General features: G+C 49.8%; 1 protein-coding gene across 5 annotated transcripts in view; it reads left to right on the plus strand.

The window, feature by feature from the left end:
- The window catches only part of GPT2 (glutamic--pyruvic transaminase 2), a 49,708-nt gene that overhangs the window by 21,243 nt on the left and 15,138 nt on the right, over positions 1 to 13,327 (plus strand). For all 5 annotated transcript variants that reach the window (XM_063611900.1, XM_063611902.1, XM_055233301.2 and 2 more), the window contains 2 exons: positions 2,992 to 3,125; positions 5,761 to 6,004. In XM_063611900.1, the coding sequence (XP_063467970.1) occupies positions 2,992 to 3,125; positions 5,761 to 6,004 (378 nt within the window). The remainder of the gene's footprint in view (positions 1 to 2,991; positions 3,126 to 5,760; positions 6,005 to 13,327) is intronic.

The following is a 13,327-nucleotide window of genomic DNA, read 5'->3' on the forward strand; positions in this document are numbered from 1 at the left end:
CTAGTTCTCATGAGATCTTGGAGAGAGCTGCAGGATTATAACGAGGGGCTCTAATGGAGAGGAAGAGCTTAAGGGGAAACGTGGCATTCACGCTCGTGGGGAGGATGAGTAAGAACCTGCAAATGCATGCCGGACCAGCGAACGGTGTGTGCAAAGGCCCTAAAGTTGGGACCTCCATGTGACTGAGTGAAGGGGCCCTAGGGCAGTGGTGTTCGATGAGGTGGGAATTTGGCAGTGGGTCCTCAGCAGGGTGTAGTGGAGCGCAGCCCACAGTGGGCAAGGTGCTCCGAGAGAAATGCACAGAAGAAACGGGTAACAGCCCCTGCTGTGGAGGAACCAAGAGTCAAGAGTCAGCATGGGGAGGGCAGGGCTGCTTCTGTACAAAATAACTGGAGGGGCCAGCACAGTGGCTTACACCTGTAATCCTAGCACTTTGGGAGGCCGAGGTGGGAGAATTGCTTGAGCCCAGGAGTTCAAGGCTGCAGTGAGCTGTGATTGTGCCACTGCATACCAGCCTGAGCAACAAAGTGAGACCCTGTCTCTTAAAAGAAATAAACGAATAAATAATAAAGTAACTGGAGAAATTATAGGCTGAGAGATTGGCTGGAGGTGGAGCAGAATCTTTAGGGCAGGCCTCCTGGAGACAGACTAGAAATGAGCCTAGAAGGATCAGTGTGGTTTGGAGCATAATGTGAGATCTGAAGAAAAAAACCCAGGAGCCTCCTTGGAAGAGTAGAAAGTCTGTAACCCGCAGAAGTAACATTCAGAGAAGCAGAGGGCTTGCTGATGGGTGAAGGCCTGGGCGTTCAGGGAAGTGGATGCTCTTAGAGGCAGGAAGAATGGGAGGCCCTGAGGAGGAGAAGGTGGGGCATTGAAAAGGGGTGAAGGGAAGCAAGGAGTCCTAGAAGGTCTCTTTTACAGAAGCTCAGAAATAGCAACTAAATCACCTAGTGGGGGAGGGCTCTAACACCAGCATTGGCACCTACCCTTTTTTAAACTTACAAAATACTCCAAATGTATTAGAATACTCAAAATAACATGATAGAAGCCCATGCCCACCACCCAGAGTGACACAAGTTAACGTTTGCCAGTTGGCACCTTACAGTGTTGGTCTGGCTGCTCCTTTTACAGCTGTGCAGAGCCCAATGCTGCACAGAGGCTGAGGCAGAGCTGGGGGATTCCAGTTCAGGGCTTTTTTTTTTTTTTTTAAAGACAGGGTCTCAATCTGTCGCCCAGGCTGGAGTACAGTGGCGCAATCTTGGCTCACTGCAATCTCCACCTCCCGGGTTCAAGTGATTCTCCTGCCTCAGTCTCCTGAGTAGCTGGGATTACAGGCACCTGCCGTCACACCTGGCTGACTTTTTTTTAGAGATGAGATTTCACCACGTTGGCCAGGCTGGTCTTGAACTCCTGACCTCAGGTGATCTGCCTGCCTCAACCTTCCAAAGTGCTGGGAGTAGAGGCATGAACCACTGCGCCCGACCCCAGTTCAGAGCATTTGACTGTGTTCCTCCTCGATGCCAGGCCTGACTGATGCATGCTGAGGCCCCAGAGGAGAATCTGCTACTTCCAGTCGCAATCCTGCCTCCTGGGGGTGGTTTTTGCAGTAGCCACAGAAGGAATAGTCTGGTTTTCTTTAAATGTGATGTAAAATCCAAAAGGTCTAAAAGAATATACAGTGAAACGTCTGCCTTCCACGTCTGACCCCCCAGCCCTCATGCACTTCCACAGGGAATTCACCTCACCAGTTTGAATCTTCTTCCAGAGAGAGCTTGCACCTGTACCAATACATCTTTCCAGTTTATTTTCAAAAACCTAAATGGCGGCCTGACATTTAAAAAAAATCTTTTTTATGGAGGTAAAAATGTTAATGTATAGCTGGAATACCTTTCACACATGCACACATCGATGTCACCCCACCAGGCTCTGGATACGGAGCTGCCAACCCCCTGTACACTCTCTCGTGGGTCTTTCTAGTGAATACCCCCACCCCAGAGCAGTTAACCACTGCTCAGCTTCCGAGACCATTGGTTAGTTTTACCTGTTTTTGAACTTAGTATAAATGACTTTCAACCCTAAATGGCAGCGGGAGGGTATGTTCACACGGGACTGGGGGCTGGAGGACACCTTGCAGTCCCAGGGATCTGTGGTTGGTGCTGGTCAGAGCCCTGGGTGCCTGGGGCTGGCCGGTGGTGCTATTGGTGGGGTTTTTGTTTTTATTTTTATTTATTTTTTTGAGACAGGGTTTCACTCCAGGCTAGAGTGCAGTGGTGTCATCATAGCTCACCGCAGCCTCTACCTCCTGAGCTCAGGCGATCCTCCCAGCTCAGCCTCCAAGTAGCTGGGACTATAGGCGCACGCCACTGCACCTGGCTGATTTTGTATTTTTTGTAGAGCTGAGGTTTCACCACATTGACCAGGCTTGTCTCAAACTCCTGGGCTCAGGTCATCCTACTGCCTGGCCTCCCAAAATGCTGGGATTACAGGTGTGAGCCACTGCGCCCAGCCCAGGGGTTGCTATTTTGGAGCCTAAATATTGGCCTACTCTGTCAAGTCCTATGGAACCGTGTGTAGGCAACCATGATAAAGGCATGGGAATCCCAGCTCTAGTGACTGACATTGTCACAGATCACATATAAATCCAAGGAGGGTGGGTGGAACAGGTGTGGACACCATTTGACTGAGTAGAAGCCAGGGCCTAGAATAATGTGTAACACAGAGTAGGCACTCAGTCAGTACTGGGTGAGTGAGTGGATGAGTGGATGGATGTGTGGGTGGATGAGTAGATGGGTGGTTGGATAGAGGGGTGGGTAGATGAAGCCGAGACAGGTGGTTAAGCAGCTTGCCACAGTTCCAAAGCAACGGGAGCTGGGCTCCACCCAAGACCCTCACCGCAAACAGGCATCCCTCTAATTATATGGATATTAATTATATTGACCCTGTGGAGCCAGACATCCTGCCTCTGTTACTGTCTTGCCTGCTGTCTTACAGGGTCCTACAGTGCTAGCCAGGGTGTCAACTGCATCCGTGAAGACGTGGCTGCCTACATCACCAGGAGGGATGGCGGCGTGCCTGCGGACCCCGACAACATCTACCTGACCACGGGAGCTAGTGACGGCATTTCTGTACGTGTGAGGTGGCTCGTTGTTATCCGGTGTTTACCCACATGAAGAGCAGCCTTGCCTATTAGGGCCCAGCGTTGGAACTGGCTAGCAGGGAGACAGGCTAGCAGGGAAGGTGGCAGCACGGGTGGCCACCCTGTGGTCCCCCCGCCCTGGCAGCCTGCAGTCTTTGCCTCTTTTAGTCTTCAAGAGCCTGGACGCTACTGCAGCCTCGATTTCCGTCCGGAGTGCACACCAGCAGGTCCAGCTGCAGGGGAGCCGGGGGACACCCGAGGGTAGCCACTGGCCTTTCTGTGGTTCTGCACGTACTGGTGTTCCTCCTCTGCCAGGTGCTGGGGAGACAGTGGGAAACCAAACACATCATTTGGCCTCTGCCTACACAGGCAGAGCAGACCAGCTGATATCACAAAAATAAATGCACATCACAAGCTTTTAGTTTCTCTTCTGCAGTAGAGGAGGACAGGGTGTTATGGGAGGGAGCAGTGGGACCTCCGACCTGGTGGGGCGGGGGCAAGAAGTCTCCAAGGAAGGCTGAGTAGACACCGACCTGAGGGACACACACGAGTGAACTGGGAGAGGGGGTGTGCTCTGAGCTGAAGGTCACTGTGTGCAGAGGCCAAGAGCTGGCAGGAATCTGAGTGCCGGGAACTGGAGATGCTGGGGGATGAGTGCACAGCGAGGGACGGAGTTACCAGGCGTGGGCTGGCAAGGCAGCTGGCGCCAGTACAGGGCCTTAGAGGCCGTGCTGAGGATTTGAGTCATTGTGCTAAGAACAACAGGGAGCCACTGAAGGGTTTGAAGGAGAAGGAGGTGGGGCAGTTAGATTTCTCTTCCTAAGTTTAAATTTTGGCTGGGAGGGGCAGAGGAGGCAAGAGGAGGTGGCTCGGTCTGGGGTCAGCTACCGATGGGGTCGGGGAGGGCTGGGGCCAGTGGTTACTTGCAGTCTGGAGTGCAGTGGAGTTACTTCAGTGGAGTCTACAGTCCTGGGCTTGGGGGACTGGTGGAGCCTGCAGTCCTGGGCTTGGGGGACTGGTGGAGCCTGCAGTCCTGGGTTTGGGGGACAGGTGGAGGTTTCAGTCCTGGGCTTGGGGGACCGGTGGAGCCTGCAGTCCTGGGCTTGGGGAAGTGGTGGAGCCTACAGTTCTAGGGGGGACTGGTGGAGCCTACAGTCCTGTGTTTGGGGGACTGGTGGAGCCTACAGTCCTGTGTTTGGGGGACTGGTGGAGCCTACAGTCCTGTGTTTGGGGGACTGGTGGAGCCTGCAGTCCTGGGCTTGGGAGACTGTTGGAGCCTGCAGTCCTGGGCTTGGGGGACTGGTGGAGTCTGCAGTCCTGGGGTGGGGGACCGGTTGCCTGCCTGTCCCTTTCTGCATACCCCTCCCAGGGCCTGGCATGGTGCTGGGTGCTGTCAACTCATCTATTCTCAGGGAGCCATGTGCTGTCTGAACACTTCCTTTAATGGGGCTGTCTTTGTTTCCTGACCTGTAAGGCTGTTGTTTGTTGAGTGCTTTTTTCCTTTCCCAAAGCCTTTCTTACACATTAAGCTCTTATTGATGAGCTCATGGGAAATGGAGGCCCAGAGACATTAAGTGGTCTGCGTGCCTTGAGTCAGTTCTTGTGACATTTGGGACTCTAACATTGGAGCTCCAGCTACCAATCACGTCATCTTCCATTGCCTTCTGCTGTCAAGGCCTCTCTTGAATCCCAGAAATGCCCAGTGTGGGAAGAGGTCCTGGAGGAGGGAAGGGGGCGTGTCCACAAGATTCAGCGGAAAGAATCAAGTCATTGTACTTTAAAATCTCGTGGCATTTTTGTAGCAAGGAACTGAGTCTGAAAAAGAACCTATGCCCGTGTTTAAGGTGGAGACTCTCCCTGCAGAGGGTTTTGGCTAATTAATTCAATGAATTACTGGCACCTCCACCAATACCCCAAAGGAATCCCATGGCCTGGTTTCTCAGAAATCTTAAAACAAGCATCCTGCTCAGCTTGGAAAACAGGTCAAAGCGCCACCTGGTGGCAGTAGATGGGTATTTTATCCCATTTTAAGAGTCCCCTGCTGGGGTGCGTGTAGGGTGGGGTCTTTCCAACCTTGGGCACTAATACTGATAACACACATTCCTGGGCCCCACCCCTGACATAGGGAATCATGATTACAGGAGCGGGGTCAGAATAATTCTGAGACAGGGCTAGTGTGGGAACTATTTTAGAAGTATTAAAAATACAAGTATTGAGTCTTTTTAAAAATATATTTTTTAAAAGAAAAATAATATTTTTAAATTTTTAAGTAGGGAGGTGGAGGTCTCACTGTGTTGCCCAGGCTGGTCTCGAACTCTTGGCCTCAAGCAATTTGGCTGCCTCAAAATCCCAAAGTGCTGGGATTTTAGGTGTGAGCCACCGTGCCCAGCCTAAGTACTGAGTTGTTAACTACATGTTCTGCACTGTGCTGAGAACTTTAGAATGCTGTGTTTTGCTTACTCCTCGCAGCTGCCCTCATTTTACAGATGAGGAAACTGAGACTCGAGGAAGTAAAGCGACTTGCACAGAGTTGGACTGGAGGCATGCAGTGGGGCCACGGGTGAAAGGCTGGGTCAGGGATGGGAAGTGGTGCTGGCTTTCTAGATGTGACTTCTCTGTTGCAGACGATCCTGAAGATCCTCGTCTCCGGGGGCGGCAAGTCACGGACAGGTGTGATGATCCCCATACCGCAGTATCCCCTCTATTCAGCCGTCATCTCTGAGCTCGACGCCATCCAGGTGAACTACTACCTGGATGAGGAGAACTGCTGGGCGCTGAATGTGAATGAGCTCCGGCGGGCGGTGCAGGAGGCCAAAGACCACTGTGACCCTAAGGTGCTCTGCATAATCAACCCCGGGAACCCCACAGGTCTGCACTTTACTTCCTCTCCAGTTTCGTAGAGGGTGGGGGTGGCTGATACACTGGCTGTCTAGAAACCAAAGAGTTAAATAATTGGAGGTTCTCTCTGCCCCTAGTTTCCCTTCCAGATTTGCTAACCTAAAGCCATGAAATTTGCCACAGGCCACCTCAAGAGGTGAGTAGGCCAGGCGCGGTGGCCCATGCCTGTAATCCCAGCACTTTGGGAGGCCGAGGCAGATGGATCACTTGAGGTCAGAAATTGGAGACCAGCCTAGCCAACATGGCAAAACCCTGTCTCTACTAAAAACACAAAAATTAGCAGGGCATGGTGGTGTGCGCCTGTAGTCCCAGCTGCTCAGGAGGCTGAAGCATGAGATTTGCTTGAATTCGGGAGGCAGAGGTTGCAGTGAGCTGAGATCACGCCACTGTACTCCAGCCTGGGTGACAGAGCGAGACTCTGTTAAAAAAAAAAAAAAAAAAAAAATTAGCCAGGCATGGTGGTACATGCGGTCCCAGCTACTAGGGAGGCTAAGGTGGAAGGATCGCTTGAACCCAGGAGGCAGAGGTTGCAGTGAGCCGAGATTATGCCACTGCACTCCAGCCTGGGCAATAGAATGAGACCTTGTCTAAAAAAAAGTGAGTAAATGCAGACATTTTCTTGGGCAGTTTGAATAATAATTATTATTTTATAGAGATTGGGTCTTACTCTGTGGCTCCAGGCCTGGCTGAAGTGCAAGTGATATGATCATAACTCACTGCAGCCTTGAACTCCTGGAGATCTTCCTGTCTCAGCCCCCTGAGTAGCTCAGACTATAGGCAGCACCACCACGCCCAGCTAATATTTTAATTTTTTATTTTTGTAGAGACAAGGTCTCGCTGTGTGTCCCAGGCTGGTCTTAACTCCTGGCCTCAAGTGATCCAAAGCACTGGGATTATAGGCATGAGCCACTGCACCCAGCCAGGGTTGTATTGTTATTTTTAAGACTGCACCCTGTTCTTACATTTGCAAAGACTTGCCTCCTTGAGATTATTTACTCACAGACTTACCATTAATCATGGGCCTCATTTTGCCGTCGCTCCTCCTTATTTTTCTGAACTAGTTTTGAGAATGCTGGTGTGTGTGTTGGTTTTTCTTTGGTACAGCACTGCTGTGTACCTTTAAGGCCTGAGAGGAAAATGTCATATTCAAAACAAAAGCAACTAAACCGAAAAAACCACCAATTTCCAGAAGTTGAAAAGCACCTCCAATTTTGCATATTTTTCTTTAAAAAAAAAGTCCACAGTCCTGCCTGTTTTGATCTTTCTGGGCCGCTGGCTTCATATGCCCCCAGTGCTATTTGGACACAGGGAACAAGGGTTCCCCTCTCCTCCTTTGTTGAGATAAATTGGGTCAGGGCCAAAATGCATTGGAGTTGGTTGTGGAATCTGTTTCTCGGGAACATCAAATGATGCTTCAGTCAGCTGAAAACACCCCTTGAATTCCCAAGTGTAGAAAATGGGTGCAGCTGGCGATACCACTGGCTTGTTTACCCCAGCTCCTGGGAGTGTGGGGGATAAAGATTCAGTAGGAAAATAACATAGAGCTGGCTTCTCAATCCTGGTTGTACATTAGAATCACAAAGGGAACTTTGAAAAATCTCAAAATTGAGGCCACACCCTAGGATCTCTGAGATATTGGTAGCCTGTGCTGCCGAGGGTGAGACCCACTGCCTCAGAAGCATGGTGCCCAAGCTGCAGGGCCCCACTTCAGACACTTGGATGTAATTGGGCCGGGGTATGGTTTGAGAGTTTGCATCTCTAACAAATTCCCAGGTGATACTGATGCCGGGCCCAGGACCACACTTGGGGTAGCAAGTTCTGCAACATCTTGGGAAAGACACTGTACCTAGTCCACATCACAGAGTCAACACATTCTTGGCCAGGTGTTTACATAAATCTTTTCACCTGACTGAGAAGAAGTCATTGTATCAGAGATTCTCCTGCTCTGGGTAAAGAGGTCATTTTCTATTAATCTGATATATTAACATAAGTAATTTTTATAAAGAATAACTTTATGAGTGGGCAGGACCTGGCCTTGCTCCTGTGGTCTTCACTGTGTGAGAGTCAGTCAGCTGTGAGAAGAGGGTCTCTGGAAAATAGAAACCCACATGTGGTGACCATATGTCTTGTCTGGACCACACACTGTGACCAGGGTGGCTTAAAGGTGTCAAAGTGGACTGGGTTCTTAAACCAGGGCCCTTTTGGTTTCAAGACAGAAACCCAACTTGAGACTGAAGGGATTGGAGGGTGGAACTGTGGAGTGCAGGGGTGAAGCAGCGCGCCTGAGTCAGAGTCCATGTCACAGAAGCCTCGGTCCCCTCCTCAGCTCTACCTTCCTCTGGGTTGGAGTCCTCAGGAAGAATCCATCCTTGGAGTGGCTTCGGCACTTTCAGCCATTGCCATCAGCTGAGCTACCTTACAGCAGAGCCTCTTCCAGAGTTTCACCAGGCCCAAATTGAGTCACCTGCCCATTCCTGAACCAGTCAAATCCCTGGGACTCTGATTGGCAGCTCTGTGTCCCAGGCCTCCTGCTGGAGTTCCCCATAGGACAGTGGTATTAGGCCATTCTTGCATTGCTATAAAGAAATACCTGAGACTGGGTAATTTTTAAGAAAAGAGGCTTGATTGGCTCACAGTTCTGCAGACTGTACAGGAAGCATGGTGGTATCAGCTTCTGGGGAGGCCTCAGGAAGCTTCCAGTCAAAGCGGAAGGTGAAGGGGGAGCAGGCACATCGCATGGCAAGAGCAGGAACAAGAGAGAGAATCAGGGCAGGGCAGGGGATGCCGCAGACTTTCAGGGTCCGCCCCTATGACCCAAACACCTCCCACTAGACCCACCTCCAACATGGGGATTACATTTCAACGTGAGATTTGGGTGGGGACAAACATCCGAACTACGTGAACAGTCGTGATCTGTCACTCAAAGGAGGATGCTCAGTCACCAGCTACAGATGTTCCCATCAGCTTTTGGGGAATTAATTTGGCCCAGCCTCGAAAGGTACTTGGAAGACCCCTCTCCAGCCTTTGGGGCCTGTATCAAAGCCATGTCTCATGTCTCCCCCAGCTGGGCACAGCTGTGCCCTGGCCCCTCTAATGCCATATATGACATTCCCTCCTCCTGCACCGCTGTTCATGCACTTGTCTGTTCACTGGCTCAGTGGGCATGCTCTGAGGCGCTGGAGAGAAGTAAGTTCTGCCCTTATCCTCACGCTGACGTGGTGTGTAACAGCAGAATTATTTGCACGCACTGGGTCTCATTTCCTTTACTGGGCTGAAGTCTTTTTAAGGCTCTAGTTCTTGCTTAGTCGCTTGTGTTCCCTTTAGCATTTAGTGAACACAGCTTTTCTGGTGCTCAAGTCCTGGTTTGCATTCCAACAGGATAAAGTTTGTGGCATCACAAGCATGGAAGGGCAAGACCAGGAGGAATTACAGGCAGGTTCTGCTGCCCTCAGAAGCCAGCCCTTCTCTGTCTGTGAGAATAGTGGCTGGTTTCTTATAGAAACTGGGGCCTGCCACCCTCCTGGCATCCCAGAACCCTGAGCTTTTTAAATAGGAAGCCTAGTTGGTGCTTTCTTGGCAGAAGAAAAGTTGGTCTGTTAGTAAAGGAATTGGTTTATTGCTTAGCTAGTTCGAGATAGAAATTCTAATGGAATCATGCCACAGTCTTACAAGGTACGTGTGTATGTTTTTTCCAGGCATATTTTTTTATATTTTTCCATAGACCAGAATATAGATATTATTAACAAAAAGGTAAGATACTCTGTATACTGTTTTGCATATATATACATATATATACACATATTGTGTGTGTGTACATATATATACATATATATACATATATACGTATATATACATACGTATATATGTATATATGTATCCTGTTTTGCATATATATACATATATACACACATATTGTGTGTGTACATATATATACATATATACATATACATGTATATATACGTACTATATATACATATATACATATACATGTATATATACGTACTATATATACATATATACACACATATATGTACGTATATACACGTATATATGTATACTGTTTTGCATATATATACACATATTTGTGTGTGTACATATATATACATATATGTATATATGTATATATGTACGTATATATACGTATATATGTATATATGTACGTATATATACGTATATATGTATATATGTACGTATATATACGTATATATGTATCTATATGTATATATATGTACACACACACACAATAATAGGCTGGGTACAGAGGCTCATGCCTGTAATCCCAGCACTTTGGGAAGCCGAGGTTGGTGGATGGCTTGAGCCCAGGAGTTTGAGGCTGCAGTGAGCTAGGATCATGTAACTACACTCCAGCAAGAGTGACAGAGCAAGACACTGTAAAGAATATACATACATGCATGTATAGACACATATGTACACACACGTAGATATATATGTAATATACACAGGCATACAGTAAACAAACATGGCCCTTGTTAAGAAGTTAGCAAGCCTGATTGTAGTGGTGGTTTTCCAGAGGATATTGTGAACACATCAGATATTCCCGGTGCCACAATCAAAGCAGGTCTCAGGAAATACTGAGGGAAGGTCCCATTTCTACCTCGTTGCGTTTACTCCTTCCCTCACCTGTACCCATGGCATTTCATGTGAACGGATGGATCACCATCTTGCTGTTTGCACTCATTTCTCTAAAATGGGGGCTGGGTGCGGTAGCTCACGCCTGTAATCTCAGCACTTTGGGAGGCCGAGGTGGGTGGATCACTTGGGGTCAGGAGTTCAAGACCAGCCTGGGTACATGGTAAAACCCCTTCTCTACAAAAAATACAAAAGTTAGCTGGGCATGGTGGCTCACCTCTGTAGTCCCAGCTATTCGGGAGGCTGAGGCAAGAGAATCACCTGAACCCAGGAGGCAGAGGTTGCGGTGAGCCGAGATCGTGCCACTGCACTCCAGCCTGGGTGACAGAGTGAGACTCCGTCTCAAAAATTAAAGAGAAATAATAAAATGTGTTGTAAGTGTTCTCTGTTAGCGTTAGAGTCCTGCAGCGTGCTCGTCTTTAGTGATGCATGGTAGCAGCTGACAGGAGACACCAAAGCTGGTGCCCAGGCTCATTCACTTAGCATTTATTCTGTAGTTATTTATTGAGCATCTGTTGAGTGCTGTCTTCGAGGGAAGACGATGAGCGGGGAGAGGCCTTGTCCCTGCCTTGTGGAGCTCATGGATGCCTCTCTGGGGAGAAAGGAGCTAACTCTTCACCCGGTGGCCACAGCCAATGCGAGTCTCTTCACCATCTGCTGCTGGTGTGCAGTAATCGGGGGAGGGCATGAGCTGATAGATTTAACTCCTGCAGTTGTATTTTCCTGCTCTTTGTTTTATTTTTGAGACAGGGTCTTGCTCTGTCACCCAGGCTGGAGTGCAGTGGCACAGTCATAGCTCACTGCAGCCTCAAACTCCTGAGCTCAAGCGATCCTCCAGCCTCAGCCTCCCAAGTAGCTGGGACTACAGCCATAAGCCACCACACCTGGATAATTTTTGTTGTAGAGTTGAGGTGTTGCTGTGTTGCCCATGCTGGTCTGGAACTCCTGGGCTCAAGCGATCCTTCCACCCTGGCCTCCCGAAGTCACTGGGATTACAGGCGTGAGCCATTGTAGCAGGCCTTTTGTCCCTGCTCCTTATGATGCTTCCATGCCTTTCTGTTCTGCAGCACAGACTACCACACACACACCACATACACACACACACCACAGAGACACGCACACCACACATAGACACATACTACACACACTAAACACAGACACCCACACCCACACATGCACATGTGCGTGCACACACACACCCCACCACACCTACACAAACACCACATAGACACACACCCCACCACAACTACACACACACCAAATACAGCCACACCCCAGTACACCTGCACACATATTACACACCACACACAGACACCCCAACACACCTACACACATACCACATAGACACAAACACACTCTTAAACCCCACCACACCTACACATGCAACATATACAGACACACACCCTACCACACCTACACACACACCAAATACACACATACCCTACCACACCTGCACACATTACACACCACACACAGACACACCTCACCACACCTCTACACACACCACACACAGACACACCTCACCACACCTCTACACACACCACACACAGACTCATACCCCCACACCTGCGCACACACTGCGGACTCACATGCACCTCACCACACTGATACCCACACACACCACATACACACAGCCCACACACACATTCATACACCCCACCACACCTACATACACACCACACACACCCCATCACACCTACACACACACCTACACACATACCACACAGACACACACACACCCCACACCCACACACACCACACTACACCTACACACACCACACAGACACACACCCACCACACCTACACACAAACCCCACCACACACACCCCACCATGCCAACACACCACACACAGACACATGCACATGTGAGTGTACGTGTGCACACACCCCACCACACCTACACGTACCACACCACACCTACACACAAAACCTTCATAAAAATAAGAGCCGGAGGCCGGGCGTGGTGGCTCACGCTTGTAATCCCAGCACTTTGGGAGGCCGAGGCGGGCGGATCATGAGGTCAGGAGATCGAGACCACAGTGAAACCCCGTCTCTACTAAAAATACAAAAAAATTAGCCGGGCGTGGTGGCGGGCGCCTGTAGTCCCAGCTACTCGGAGAGGCTGAGGCAGGAGAATGGCGTGAACCCGGGAGGCGGAGCTTGCAGTGAGCCGAGATTGCGCCACTGCACTCCAGCCTGCGCGGCAGAGCGAGACTCCGTCTCAAAAAAAAAGAGCCGGGCCGGGCGCAGTGGCTCACACCTGTAATTCCAGCACTTTGGGAGGCCGAGGCAGGTGGATTACCTGAGGTTGGGAGTTCAAGACCAGCCTGACCAACATGGAGAAACCCCCACTCTACTAAAAATACGAAATTGGCCAGGCGTGGTGGCTCATGCCTATAATCCCAGCTACTCAGGAGGCTGAGGCAGGGGAATGGCGTGAACTCGGGAGGTGGAGCTTGCAGTGAGCCAAGATTGCGCCACTGCACTCCAGCCTAGGTGACAGAGCGAAACTCCGTCTCAAAAAAATAAAAAATAAATAAGAGAGCCGGGTGAGAACCCCTTCTCCCTCGCATAACTGGCTGAGGAGAGTCAGACACACAGGCTGCTCTTCTGGGCGTGCCTGGAGGCCAACTACACCATCAT

Source organism: Symphalangus syndactylus, chromosome 11 (assembly GCF_028878055.3).
Source record: "Symphalangus syndactylus isolate Jambi chromosome 11, NHGRI_mSymSyn1-v2.1_pri, whole genome shotgun sequence".
NCBI classification, from domain to species: Eukaryota; Metazoa; Chordata; class Mammalia; order Primates; family Hylobatidae; genus Symphalangus; species Symphalangus syndactylus.